The sequence below is a fragment of the Hetaerina americana genome, unplaced genomic scaffold, assembly GCF_022747635.1.
Source record: "Hetaerina americana unplaced genomic scaffold, ioHetAmer1.1.p SCAF_10, whole genome shotgun sequence".
In the NCBI taxonomy this organism is placed as follows: Eukaryota; Metazoa; Arthropoda; class Insecta; order Odonata; family Calopterygidae; genus Hetaerina; species Hetaerina americana.
The window spans coordinates 74,342,322-74,358,019 of record NW_027286070.1 but is presented as its reverse complement, the minus strand read 5'-3'; the positions used below and the strand labels follow the sequence as shown (position 1 = coordinate 74,358,019).

At 36.6% G+C, this 15,698-nt stretch overlaps 1 protein-coding gene across 1 annotated transcript in view; it reads left to right on the top strand.

Moving 5' to 3' along the window:
• Positions 1–13,461, top strand: part of Nipped-A (Transcription-associated protein Nipped-A) — a 132,535-nt gene extending 119,074 nt beyond the window's left edge. Inside the window, exons 62-66 of the mRNA XM_071598887.1 lie at positions 1,300–1,515; positions 3,950–4,208; positions 4,571–4,767; positions 8,067–8,210; positions 13,056–13,461. Coding sequence (XP_071454988.1) covers positions 1,300–1,515; positions 3,950–4,208; positions 4,571–4,767; positions 8,067–8,210; positions 13,056–13,133 — 894 coding nt within the window. The 3' untranslated portion in view covers positions 13,134–13,461. The remainder of the gene's footprint in view (positions 1–1,299; positions 1,516–3,949; positions 4,209–4,570; positions 4,768–8,066; positions 8,211–13,055) is intronic.
• The last annotated feature ends 2,237 nt before the right edge of the window (positions 13,462–15,698 follow it).

Below are 15,698 nucleotides of genomic sequence, written 5' to 3'. Positions count from 1 at the left end.
CTTTAACAGGGTCTCACAGCCTCGTGAAGGATTTCAGTCAGGATAGAGTGCGTGTGGCTGCGTGTTGGTCCCTGACGCGGATTAATTTCCCGTACACCACCACAGAGGGTATTCTGGTCGAGAGGTTGTGGTTGGTCCCCGACGTGATTCCCGTTAAACCAACACAACAATTGGTCGGACGAGAGAGATTGGCAACTAATTTTTACGGCCATTGGAGTTTTCTTCCCCATTCTTATTTAATTGAGAGGCCGTAGAGCTCATTATTTCTTACTATGATATTCTTTAAATAAACATTGCATAAAGTTTCTTTTTTAGCATGGAATGCATTATCATATTTTACATTTCTTTATATGGAAAAATTATTCACTAAACAAGTGTTTTGTTTTACGAGAAAGTTGCAGAAGGGATCATGCTCGTATGATAATATTTCAATCTAGGTGAAACACTAACAGCAGTCAAGTGAGAGATGAGGCTTGCCAAAAGCAAATATTTTGCAAAAATATGGGTGCCATCTCTTGAATTTTCTAAGGGGGTGTTGGATGATCCACATATTTTACGTGACGCAACCATGAAGTCCTTGTTTCCCCTGCCACCAGGCTTGCCATCACTCCAGTGGGATGGGCCCTGAAGTTGCCAGAACTAATTGCACATTTACATACTTTATTAGTGGATTTAATTTGATACTAATAATTGAAGTAGCTAAGTGAGGCCCACTGATTTTACAGCTGCATCACAGGAGAACAGATGTTGCTTGGATTGTCTCTTCTGGCTCCTGCCCTTTGACCTATCTGACATAAGTGTCCCATTTTTTTAAATTTGAACATTAATCACCTTAATGTCAAGTCTCAGCATGCAATAAGTGTGCCAGTTTTGCAGTAAACCATTTTGGTCTGAGTTATTGTGAAAACATTCACATGAGCTTGTTATAAAATACTTTGTATTCTTCGCAGAAAACTTGATCTTAGCATGAAGTGTTCAAGCAGTCAGTGGAATTGACAAAGTTCTTTCTGAAACATATTCTATTTCACGTACTGTTCCTATGAATCATGTGTTTTCCTAAAATGACTTCTGTAATGTACACCATGTTATAATCAGTGTTATCTTAAATTTAAACTAATTCAATAGTTTTATATTAATGCTGTGTTATTGTCGATCCTCAAAAATAAGATGCGAACAACAGCAGGAACGGTAATAAAAGAGAAGAATGGCAGCAATGATAAATTATTTGATTATGCGGAGTTATTACAGTGAAATCTCTTTTTGAAATTTTTACTTATTTTACCCGTCCTCTGCTTTTAGGAAACATCTCGCAGATTTTTGCACATAACAGTCCCACGTGTAGTAGCTGTATCCCCTCAGATGCGTCTTGTGGAGGATAGCCCATCTTCAGTTTCTTTACTTGACATCTACAAAAAGCGATGTGCACGTCGGCCAATGGAATACGATGCCCCTGTAGCACACTATTATGAGCGATTGGCCGTTGTTCAATCGCGAGGATCTCAAGCCAGTCACCAGGTATGTATGTATTGATTGATTGGCATGAATCCATTTACATCAAGCATCACTCTTGCTTTGAGAAAGTATTTTCCATTTTAGTGGGGTGTTGTAGATATGATCTTTAAAAATATCAAACTAAATGGACTCTATAGAAATTGATTCATTAAACACTATTTTTCTTTCTTACATATAGTCTTTCTAGCATTGCACCTCATGTGAATTCCAGGTAATGCCATGGTATATTGCATATTTTGAAATTAATTGAATCTCAAACGCAGTAGCTCCTGCCATAATCATTCAGAAAATTATTTGTGACCTATGGTAAAGATGCAAAATTGCGGACATAGCTCTGTTAAATAGTAGTGATCACTCAATTGATTCGGCTTCCTCCTCCCTCCCCCCCTTCGAGTGATGGGCAAGTGCACGTAGCCACCATGCCTGGTGAAGCACACCACCCTATAAAGAGAGAGGGGGGGAGAAGTAATGCGATACCTCAATCTCCCCATGCCTACCTCCCCTCTCACCATCTCATTAGGAAGGAAAATAGGCCCAGATTCAATACCAAAGCAAGCAATGCAACACACATGCTTCATATGTAAAGATGGAATTACCTGTGTGACTATTCATAAGCAACCACCATCTATTTGTATTGCGCAAATGTTTAGAACTGGTACCTTTATCCGTAATTCATAATTGGAAGTTTTTTCCAGGAGGAAGGGTCTCAGTCATTTTTCTAAATGTTGGCTGTGGGAGAAGATTTCACTGGTAGAGGGAATTTATTATACTTTTTTATGCTGCATTAAATACACTTTGTTGACAAGTTGTCATTCTGTATTTCTATTTATTTACACCACCTTTATCATAGCTATCATAGTCAGGTCAACATTCATTATTCACTAAGTGAGTGGTATTAATCTGACAAAATTGCACTGTGCAAGGTATGCAAGCATGGAAATCATGGGGCTTCCAAAGATTTGAATAGAGGTCAATATTAAGACTACTATGTCCCTGAATATTGAATCCCTCTTATGAATGGAAAATGCCTTTTTTGATTGAGATGAATGGCCTCACAAGATGATGCCTTGCAGGTCTTTTCACTTTAGCTGTCTAAAAGATTTTTAAAATATCTTGACTGAGAACGTCACGAAGATGATGAAGCATGATAACAGTAGGTGGCTTTTTTTGTGTTACTCCTTTGTGGTATTTCCAACTCAGATTCTGACTTAGCCTCAAGTAACTGTATACCAAGGTACTTAATGGTTTGTACTCTTTCAATGGTTGAGTCCTCAAGCTATATTAGGGGATTCTGCTATGGTGGGGATTTATGTATGTGCAATTGAAAGTATGATGTTTTCTTTTTATTTTATAATAAATTAATTAGGAAAACCACCTGGCCACATGTTCTATTGAGGTTGTAATACCATAGGGTAATTGATTCTCAGACAGGGACTTTACTAGACATTGTGTGTCATCTTCATACAGTATAGGTTTGCTCCTGAATAACTAATTTGGTAGGTCATTCATCAAAATTATTAACAGTAGGTGTCCAAGAATAAAACCTTGGGTAGCACTAACAGTCACTTGATTTGACTTGTAAGTGTAAATATGCTGACCCAAAGGGATATTTCACAAGAATTTCAAAACTGGCTGACTGTCTGCAAGAAAGAATTTCGCCTAATGTGGAGGTTTCCCTTGAATTTTAACCTCTTCAAGTTTTTTTAATGAGTTATATATGATTTATACTATCTAAAGCCTTTGTTAAGCCATTAAATATCCTAATGGCCTTTATCTAGCACCTTGTAAATAATGTTCAGATGCTTAAAACAGGTAGACAAATTGGACTTAGCTGAGCAAAACCCAAGCTGAGTATCATTGAAGACGGCAAATTTCTGGAAATTTCATTATTTTATCAGAGCAGGCTTTTTCAAAAAATTTAGAAAATACTCGGGGCATGTTTATTGAACGATAGTCATGTGCAAAATAGGAGTCAGTCCTCTTCGTACTAAAGCATTGGAGCCAGTTTGAGAATAATCCTTGCTCAAAAGACACATTTATGGTGTCAGGTCATGGAGCAGTGCAATAATGTAAGAAACTGCTTTTACTGCTGGCCTAGGGACTTCATCATAACAGCATAACCATAATATATATATGAATGCATAACTATTTTTAGTATTCCAAGTGGGTCTTTTGGCTGTAGAAGGAATGTATTTGTATCACTACAGGGATGTGATACGATAAATGTTGAAATCCAGTAGGATGTCCAGCCATAAGTAGTTAAAGAGGAATAAGCACTGAATTTTTCCACAGTTGATTTTGGGAATCCTGCACTTTCTAATTACCAGAGAGGACATAATCAGAACCAGATATACCACCTAGGAAATTTGAATGCCATCATGCATTAAATTATCTTGTGAAAAGTGAGTATGAGTGTAATCCTGTTCTTGGATTGCAGGTTTTGAGGGACATATTGCGGGGGGTGCAGAACAACATGGTTCCTCGGTCACTCCTACGAGAGTGGGCAGTCAACACATTTCAATCCGCCACTGACTACTGGACATTCCGAAAAACATTTACTCTTCAACTTGCTTTGGTAGCATTTGTGGAGTATGTTCTTCATCTGACAAGACTGAACCCAGATATGATGTATATTCATCAAGATTCTGGATTGATTAATGTGTCATATTTTAAGTTTGATGTTGACGACGGCACAGGTAAGGATATTTAATTCTACTCTTGTAATTGGGTATTAGACTAATAAGAGATTTTAGATGTGAAAATACTAAAGATTTCCCCTGTCTATTCATCATAACTTATTGATAATGCAAGTAAAAATTCCACAATACATAAATTATTATTTGAATGTAAAAGTATAATAATCAGATACAATATAATATTTGGCATTTATACTCATGCTCAATACCATTACAATTTTTAAACCTGCTTTAATGATATAGATGAGTATAAATTGCAATAAAGTTAAGCCAAAAGAATTTATTGAAAGTTCAATTTGTTAATTATAGCTTAATATGACCAAATTTTATCACCTTGCAATTTTTATGAATGCTCTCTTCAGGTGAGTTGGATGCCAACCGCCCAGTTCCCTTTAGGCTGACTCCTAATATATTTGATTTTGTGACGACTGTTGGTGTGGGAGGGCCATTGACAGCGAGCATGATTGCTTCTGCAAGGTGTCTGGTTACTCCTGGCTTCAAAGTACAAACCATTCTGAGGGCTGTTTTACGTGATGAGATGATTGCTTGGCATAAAAAGGTAATTTGATTGACAAATACCACGTGCATATTTGATCATTCTAGGTATATATTTGGTTAACGTGGTATATTACATGTACTTTTGCATTTTAAAGATGGTTTGAGAAATAGCAGCTGATGCGCATAATATTATACTGTAGGTTATATTTGAATGAATTTCCTCATAGTATAAAATGAGTAGTACAGTTTTACTTGTAGTTTCATACAGGTGTCTTAATAAGTAGCAAGTTGAACCGAGCTTGTGTTGAAGGGCTTTTACATGAGTTACTATTATTATTATTATTACTTTTTATTTGCCCAGAGATCACAATACAAAAATACCAGGTGGGTGGAGTATGTACATGATATAAGGCACGTCAAATGAGGAGCAAAGACACAGGCTCAGTTAAGATACATAAAAAAATAGATGCTCATAGTTACATAAGTGTTTGGTACAAACACTTATGAATGTTTGAACATCGGCTGTAACATGCACATACAATATCAAATTCAGAAAAATCATTGATCACAAAGTATCCCAAGAAATATGTGCACATAGAGAAATACCTGGAAATTTGCATTCTGTCACATGCTCAATTGATTGGTCATTGATTTTTACCAGCAGATCATCTGATACGTTCTTACTGCATGTAAAGTATACTATTTTACTTTAATTTACATTTAAGTCTAGAAGGTTGTCTGTACACCACTTGTTTATTGCAAGTGTGACAGACTTAGATTTTTCCTCAAGGCTGGGATATGTTTGTGTTGATATTATTACATTAGTGTCGTCGGTGTACAAAACTGGTATTATTCCATCATTATTTGGTAAGCAGTTAGGTAGGTGATCGATGTATATCAGAAAGAGGAGTGGCCCAAGGGTTGAGTCTTGTAGAACACCTTTGTTAAGTTGGTATGCTTCGGATGAATATTTTGACCCATCAACTGATAACACTACTTTCTGACTGCGATTATGAATATAGGACTTCATCCAGTTTAGAGGAATTCCCCTAATTCCTATTCTATTGAGTTTAATTAGTAGTCTATTGTGGTTTACATTATCAAAAGCCTTTGACAAGTCAAAAAACATTCCAAAAGTTTTGTGTTTAACATCTAATGAATTAAGTGCGCTGTCGATTGCCTGACCTATGGCAGTTGTGGTAGACCTTTCAGATCTAAATCCGTGCTGAGAATTTGAAAGTAGGAAGTTTTTATTCGAGATAAGATGCTATTTGCGTATAAATGGCTTTGTTGAATATTTTAGCAAATGTATTTTGGACGGCTATTGGTCTGTAGTTGTTCAAATCATTGACACATCCATGGTTTTCATAAATGGGCACTACTTTTGATTCTTTTAATTGGGATAGGGAAATCCATTGTATCAAGGATTCATGAATTAAAAATAAAAGGGGTGAAATTATGGCTTCAAAACAATGATGAACAACTTTACTAGGAATTTCATCTGGGCCAGCATTGGATTTGTTTCTGAGTGAGGAGACAATAGTTTTTAGATTGGTTTCAGAACAGGGCTTGGCAAACATTGACGATGGTGCATTTGCAAAAAGCACATTGGCTGGAGAAGTAGTTAGGCAAGGAGCTGATACATAGTATTTGTTAAATTTATTAGCTAAAGATGAATAGCTAATGGCAGTGTTATTTTCAGGGTTACAAAGTTTATTGTTAGTGCTAGTAGCTGGAAGAAGGTTAGAGATCTTCAACACCCTGCTATCAGAACTTCTTTGACGATAGTTTTTACTATCGGGAATTGAGTGAAAAAACTGTAAATTTCACAAAAAAAACGTTTTTACAATTAGATTCATTGCATACATGGCATATCCTCAGGTACCACCTGGGTGACAAATCTAGTCGTATTGTATTTAAATTTTTGTGAGCTTTTTTCTCTCAGTCCCAAGTATGTGATTTTTCAAGTTTGGGCCTGAAACAATTGAATTTGCTATTTCTCAAATGACTAGAAATGTCCCCGTTGAACTCTGAACTCTTGTTCTTTTATTCTTGACAGTTATATTGATCATAAACAGTAAGTACCCATTTTCAAAACTCAAGTCATGTGAAAAGTTTTTAAAATTTATTTAATAGAGGTGTATTCTATATGATTTAAAAAATGAAATTTCTAATTCCAGAATACAGTTAGTCATATCCTGGTTCAGTTATTCAGTCTAATTTTATGGCTGTTGACAAATAGAAACCTTTCAGTTGGTTGATTCCTAAGTTTATACACATAATGGTATAAAACAAGGCTGGGAGTTAGTGCCTGTATAAATGCGGGGCATGGCAGTTGAATCTGTACAAATGAAACTTTTGTTTAAAAGCAAATTTATCCAAAAAAATACAAATGAAAATGAAAGCCCTTTCGTATACAAGTAGTGGTATCTGCCAAGAGTAAAATTACTCAATGTAATTACCCCCTCCAGCTGCAATGACTGCCTCCAATCTTGTTATCCTGAATCGATCGCACTCACTCTTTGAAACAGGGTTGTCCATATTAGGGAATGCTGCTACAATAGCGGTGCGTGGAGATGCACCATTAGGGTGCCTTGTCTTATTGGTAATTCTTTTGATTACACTCCAAGGATACATAATAGTCGATGGGGTTCAAGTCCGGCTATTCAGGGGCCAGAACGTGTCAATGTTATCTGAGAGCCAGTTTTGGATTAAATGACTCGTAATGAGCTAGTGTACCGTCCTGTTGAAAGTCATATATTGTCTCCCCGAGGCCACGGCCCACCATCCACAGTTTCATGACATTCTTCAAAATTTGCTAAATTCCTCTGAAATCAGCTCCTGAAAGTTTCCTTGCCGAGTTAGCAAAACCTTTCCCAGACTTCCCAGAAGCATCATACTTAGCCACAATATCATAAACATTCAATCTGGGGTACCTTAAGAATTAAACTATTTCACCGGGTGAACGCCCAGCGCGAACACTTTCAATAATAGTGGCTCTTCAATTGTACTCTGCACGTAGCATCTCGGCCATTTTGAGGTTATGACTGTTTACAAGATGCCTATAGCTTTTCAAGAACACCAATAGCAACCTCCAGTGGAACTACGATGAGGCAGGAAATTCAAATTGACATTTGTTAGGAGATAACTGCCGCACCCTGTATAATCATTGTATTCCTCTTCGTATATATTTATGATTAAAATATTTCCTTTTTTAAGTAGTTCGCTTTAACTTTCATAGTTGATATTTATCATGTACTTAAAATTTTATCCCAGACCCTTCTATAGAAATGTGAGCATAAGATGTCAGCGATGAATGGAGGAGATTATATGTTGTTGTAATATTTATTTTCTTTTCAGAAGCAAGATGATACTACAGAGACACCAACTGCTGCTCCACCAGACATGGAGGGTGATTTATTGGTAAACATGGTGACTCGAGCTGTTAATGCTGTAATGAATCGTCTTCAGTCGTTGGCTACTTTTGAAGGAACAGACAGCAAGGTGGGTATGAGTGGTACACTAACAATTATATGAGGATGTAACTATTGGCACCACTGGAATGCACATATCTTATCATATGAATATAGTTGGGGATCGAGATGGTGCGGGGGCTAACGTACTGGCTTCCCACCCTGAGGGCGCGGGTTCAAATCCCGGCGGTGTTGAATATTTTTCAGAGGTATCTCGATCCCTACTTGAGGTGCTTTGTGGAGGGCACTTTGAGTGAGTACGCCGTCCGTCGGATGGGACGTTAAGCCGCGGACCCCTTGGCGCCTTTCGTAAAGAGTAGGCTAATGCCGACGCCGGGTTTCTCTCCACCCTTCATCCTTTCCTGTCCTTCCCCTATGGCGCAAATGACCTTAGCTGTCGGTCGCCTCCCCTCAAAACTACTACTATGAATATAGTTATGCATAATGTAATTCCATTAACCATTCCATTAGTATTCACGTACAATATTTACTCTGTCTATCTTGTTTACATTTGCAAAAATGGCCAGGGTCCAAAAATTGGATCTTCATTCACTGACTCCTCATCCAAAAGGACCACTCCATAAAATGGAACTGTGAAAATAATGACCGGAGGCCCTTGTCCCTGGACACTTCTCCTTACCCCTCTTCTTCTGAATGCCAATAACTTTCGACCGCATTAATGTACTTGCAAATGCCTCATTTAATTTCTCCCTCCAGAGACTGCTCCTAAGAATAATTACAATATTTTGTTCAATGATTTGTGCTTACTAATATAAGACACATCTAAGTATTGGATACTTATTATAATACAAACATATTACTGTAAACATGGCTGCATCAGATACATAAAATTAGCAAACAGCATACATTAAGCACTTTATCATGGTTTCTTTTAATAATAATCTTTGTAATACAATTTTTCTACAAAGTAGGTCTCGAGTTTCACTTTGAATTTACAAAACCCCTGATTATCTTTTTAAGAACCATTTTACTGGCTATACCATATGATGCTTGTGGCCAGTGGGCTGTTTATTGTTGGTGCAGTTATATGGTAGTTATGATGAATGAAATGTCTTTATGCTCCTACTTTTCCCATCCTCCCTAAAACCTATTACTTTTTATTTATTTACACAATTACGTTGCAATTAGGCAAATTTCCTGGTGGCAACGGTCAGGTTAGGTCAAAGATAACTACTAACAACGAAAATTACATACGAACTCTTAAAAACAGATAAGAGACAAAATATTTTTACATAATGACACTTCCACATCACATACAAACAAACTTCCACATCACATACAAAATGCCGTCCACATCACATACAAACAATATTTTCAAAACTACAGTGAAGTTTATTACCCAGTGGCTAATTTACATTTCAACTTAAAACTTCTAAAATTGGATGGAAAGGGCTCAAACAAACCTCCAGGCAGCTGGTTCCAATCAATAATAGTTCTATTTAAAAAAGAGTATTTTTTCTTATTGGTTTTTTGGGTCCTTATTTTTATTTTGAGGCTATGGTCGTTTTTTCCCTTAAAGTTAGGCTTTTCTATCCCTTGCCATAAATCTTCCCACGCTTCGTCCTTTTTAACAATTCTATACATCGCGCCTAACCTACTCCTTTTTCTTCTATTTTTCAAACTCTCCCATTTCAGTACATCTAACATATCCGTGGCACTATCTGTTCTTTTGTACCTTCCGAGTACATATCTTGCTGCCTTTCTTTGAACTTTTTCTATCTTTTTAATATGTCCCGTCTCATATGGATCCCACACTATGGAGGAGTATTCAAGGATAGGGATAACCAGTGCCTTATATGCTTTTTCTTTTGTGGCTACGCTACTTCCTTTTAAATTTCTCATCACCCAATGCAATACTTTAAATGCCTTCCACGTCAAATTATCTACTTGGACTCCCCACCCAAGATCCCTAGTTAAATAAATGCCTAAATATTTGCATTGACTAGTACATGGGATTCTTTCTCCAAAGAGGGTGTAAATTTCCTTTTCTGCATTCTTTTTATTTGAAAATTTTATATGCTTACTTTTACTTATATTAATACCCATATTATTATTTGTAACCCAGTCACCAAGGCGATCGATGTCATTTTGTAATATTACGTGGTCATTTACATGTTCTATCCGTCTGTATATAATGCAGTCATCAGCAAAGAGTCTTATTTGGGAATGTAAATTGTTTGGTAGATCGTTTACGTAAATTAGGAAGAGTAATGGCCCAAGAACACTACCTTGTGGAACTCCTGCTAATACGCTCGCCTCATTTGAAAATGTATCCCCTAATTTTACTTTTTGAGTTCTGCCTCTGAGAAAATTTTTTACCCATTGTTTTACCCTCAAGTCCAATGGTAACGAATCCAACTTTAACAATAATTTATCGTGAGGCACTCGGTCAAAAGCTGCCGAAAAATCAACAATTACTGTATCCACTTCCTTTCCTTCGTCTATTGCGTCGCCAATGTATTGACTTAATCCCAAAAGCTGCGTTTCACACGAGTATCCCGTTCTAAACCCATGTTGGTGTTTGAATAGCCATCTATCTCTTGCCCACCATTCCCGAATGTAGTCAGCGATTCTTTTTTCCATTATTTTGCAAACAACTGAGGTTATGCTTACCGGTCTATAATTGTTGGCTATTGTTTTATCCCCTTTCTTGAAAATTGGTGTAATATTCTTTCTCCTAACGATAAAATTCCCTCCAATGTTAAATTTTCTACTGTTTACTTTCAGATGTTAAGGCACCAAATGTTCATTACAATCCAAAATAATTCTGTGACAGAGGGGTTCAAGGAATTAACCGATTTCCCTTTCAAACATATTTTGCTCACATTTTTGTTTTTGCCATATGGCATTGGAGTAAATCTCATATGTAGTTTTCATAAAGTGTACTTTAAAAAAGTATTTAATAGTTAATTGCAATATTGACAAGTACAGGAAGAGGGCTGAAGATGAATTGAAGATAAAACTAATATTAGTAAGAGAAATGCCTCACATGAATATGCATTCTTCAACTTTTAGCAAGCTTTGAAAATTGCATTCAAAAATACTTATTGCATCTTTCACGAGTTAAAATCTGATCAATCCAGTGTACTTATTTTTGCAGCTTAGGTGTCATTTATGGATAATAAGGGAAACGAATTAATTGGGGCCCTGAAAAGAAATATGATTGCATATGCATTTACTCAAAGGCATAATGTGTCATTTACTAACTTTGACACGGGTAAAGAATATTTGTATTGGCTTTAATGAAGATATGCAATTTGTATTCAATTGTTACAGGCTCAACTTTGTGGAAGTTCATGTTCATTAAATGAATAACAATGTTTTTCTCCACTGGTCTTTATTTTCGTACAACTAGTTTCAATGCTTAGGCATCATCAACATGTACCTGATAATGACGCCTAAGCGTTGAAACTAGCTGTACGAAAATAAAGAACAATGGAAATATACATTGTGTTCTTCATTTAAAGATATACAATTGTAGATTAAGACAATGTGATGTGTTTGATGACGCTTTGCTCTACTGAGACACATGCCATCATTTCCCAGGACATGGGCAATTTCCTCAGTAGTAACAAAACTTCATTCTGGGCCCATTGCCTGGTTTGCAACTTTTTTCAAATCTAAGAGGCGGAACAGTATACCATATGCATTTTTTGCTCTGCGCATGTATGTGAGCAATAATATTTGATTAATAAATTTGTGCAGTTTTGTTTTGACTTAAGGTTTGAGAGATCTTGAATTAAGAAAGATGTTCTTAATGAGTGACAGAGAGTCCTGTCTGATGAGCAGTGATGAGTGTGAGTGGAGATATTTCGTATGGGAGCAGAGTGTGTGTGGTAAGGCAGCTGCTGACAAGCCCTAAGTAACTCTTGGTTGGCACGCAATAAGTACCATATGAGCTGACATAGATTTAGTGCTTGTTAGGTGAGTGCGCTCTCCAGTGTTGTTGTTCCAGTCCCTTAAGAGGGGAGCCTATTTACCCATTGCTGCTGATCCTCTGATGCCTTTACAGAATCATTGTTAGATGAATTGTATGGTGAATAAAATGTTTGCTACATGTTATTTGTCATTATCCCACCATAAGAATAATTAGCCTTACAGTATTATATACAATTAGCCATTTTTAAAAATTTAGTTACTCCTTTGCAAAATGGTTTAAATTAAAAGAAAATGGCTCAGTACTACCTGCCATTCCTCTGCCCTTGATATATTTAGAACTGTATATCTTGCCATCCTACTATTACATGTCCCCAAAATTTCCAGACAAATCAAGCTGCCTCTTGAGTCTTTCATTTCATGTCCAATTCTTTCATCCTGTGGAATGCATACATGTTAACAATATACTTTATTTTGTATTTAATCTTTGTTATAAATGAACTTCTTTTCTTTCTATCCTCATATATATATATATATATGATAAACTTGATGCCAAGTGTCTTTGGCATCAGGTACCGTAAGTTGAATTATGAGAGCGAATTACTTGCCAACAATTTCAGAGCATGAAAATCATTTGCCTTGACCGGGATTCGAACCCAGGGATGACTATGTTAAAAGTTACTGTTGCAGCATCTCCTACGGTTTCTTGGGGTATGAGAGTGAAGTTTACGTAACAACTTTTAAAGGTGAACGTGGCCTAGATTGCTGTATACACTTAGAGTACATTAATTTTGTTTGGGCTAACTACTATACTGGAGCATTAGTGTTAAAGTTTATAAATTTTAGAATATTGTTCCATGTAGTCATTCACTTAGAGAAATGTCCTTAGTGTCCAGTGTGGATTGATAACACCTGGTGATATTTGTATGTGGTGTGTAAAAGAGTTATAAGTATATATGCATTCCATTTTCTTTTTAAGGTGAGTACTTTGGTTGCTGCAGCCAATAGCCATGACAATCTCTGTCGAATGGACCCAGCTTGGCACCCATGGCTCTGAATGAAGCGTATTGTGCCACTACTGTCTTGTACATAAGAGACCCCGGGAAGATAAAATGAGACAGTTGAGTAGGTGGGAATAATGTGTCATCACTCTCAGCATGATCAAGTATAATTCTACCTCTTTTCCTGACTCTGTGAGATGTCTTCCTATATGTCTGTGCAGCAATGCATTGCTATTGAGCCATTAAGATGGCCTGAACAATTTTTTGTTGAAAGAAAGTTGAATGATTGATGGTATGTTTGATTATACATGTTTAAGCAGAGGATGAATGACTGCAGTCAGATTTTGAATGTTTTTTCTCAGCTAGAACACACTTTATGTACAAAATAAAAATCCTTTGTAAATGTCATCCAAATGGTGTCTCTTTATTTTTTATTTATGATCACATCAAAGAAAGTATTGGTTGTCCGTATTTTAAGTTTGTAATTTTCCACAGACTTCACGTATTTCACAGTACAATGCGTTTCACCGACTTGTGGCATTATCAGGTACCTTATGATGCTGGAAGTCGGTGAAACAGATCGTACTGTAAAATAAAGTGTGTGGAAAATTACAAAAACTTTTAATATGGACATCAAACCAATCCACGAAGTGAAGCCTGGCAGTATGAAATATAGGTTAATAGGATAACTATTACTGAGATTGTTTAATCATGACTGTTTTATGAAGAGAAGTTAGCTGTAAAATTAAAAGGTTTTCCTGTTTAATCAATAATTATGGCATAAATAATAAAAAAACAAATACCTGCAATATTATTGATAAAAGCAAATGAAGAAGCCATGAAGTTTCAAAGTTTGTTCCAATCATGTTGGCCATTAATGAATTTACTAAGACGCAATGAGCCACCTGGATGGGACATCCATAATGCAGCCTGAACCATTAGTAGCAAACTATTTGGTTAATAATTGTAACCGCTTTTTTGCTCGAAAGCATACCAAAAGAGTCAAGTTATTTTAAACTGTGTACTCGGTGAGGGTTATAAGACAAGTAAGTTTGATTTTGTTCATTTTGCTAAGATAGTAATTAGAAACATGAACAACAGGATGGAGAAGGGAGCTAATGGTTGCTTAAGGAATGAGCAGTTTGAGTTTGAGAATAAATTTGATTTTTCATGAAAAAATTAGGAGACATTACTTTTGGAATCACCCTCGTACATCTACCCTCTGCCTCCCCCTAGCCCACTAATAGGTTGCTGTACCTGCACTCAACTTACCCCCTCTCCCTTACTCCCCATACCTTACCCCCTCCCCTCTGGGAGCCAGGTTATGAATATAAGCTGAAACATTTTTCTTGTATGTCACCTGATGATGATGCACTCCATCTAAACTATGGTCGTGGAATATTAAATCTTTAAGTGGAAGTGCAAAGTTTCTTTATCTACCCTCATCATTATCAGTATAGTAGCAGAGCCCAAAAAAATATTTCCACAGCACCCTAAGAGATTGGAAATCACCAAAGTAGAGCACTTTTAAAACTGCTTGATACACCTTTGCTTGGTTTCTTAGGGTATGAGATTATCTTTGATGTGAGTATCCATTGGAGGGGCTTCTCTTTTTTGCTTGTATTGTTTTTTTTAAGCTCATTTTGTGAACCAGTCTCCTAAAAGGGCTAGTGAATTATCAACAATATACTCCAGAATTTAGTTGTTCTTGTTACTAATTATTTAATTTCTATCATCTGCATATAGAATTATTTTGTCATCTTAACATTGATTGTTAAACCATTATTATAAACTAAGAACCTAGATGTTTACTTTGTTGGTTTTAGTGTGTTCAACAGAGTGAACTGGGCAGAATTAATAAATGTATTGCAGAAGACAATAGTAAACTGAAGGGATTGGCAACTAAATCGAAAACCTATACATCTGAGACTGTGCACATTCATGTGGCAGATGCAGTGTTAGACAGAGATTGAGACAGTGCTGTCCACAATAATTGTCTATGCTTTTCGATAATAAGAAAATATTATCGAAAACTTGGACGTGGAGCAGTTTTGTCTGTTGAGGAAACTGTCGTAGAAGCAAAATGGTATGTGTGTACTTGAAGGTTTTTGAGATGTGGGCGTGGAGAAAACATTAAGCAAGCATAATAGATGAGGAGGGAAGATAGCCTAACAAAATCAATAGGAGGAGAAAAGAGGATGCAGAGCATTTTGATTTTGCTATGGATGCTGAACATTGAGATGAAGGGTAGAATATTGGCGCAAGTGGGATGAAATGGAGGCAGGAAGTATGTGGAATTGAGGGGATTAGTTACTATAGTCCATGGCATTACGTTGTGTCTTGATAGGTGAAGCTGGAAATTTACTGGTTGGTGTCTCCTTCCAAAATCTACCCCAATTGGTACACTAATAAAAAATGTAATGTTTTTCATCATAAAATCTATTTGAGTAACCCCATCGCCCGCCCCGCAGTATGGTACCTGCCAAACCTGAGGCTGCTTGATCGACTCTAGGCTAGGTCCTTCACCTAGGGAATTGTGTTTCATGCAATGCTTAGCAGTTAGGTGTTTGGAGGGATTCTCATTCTTACCCAAGGAAAGACATTAAATAATATATCACCAT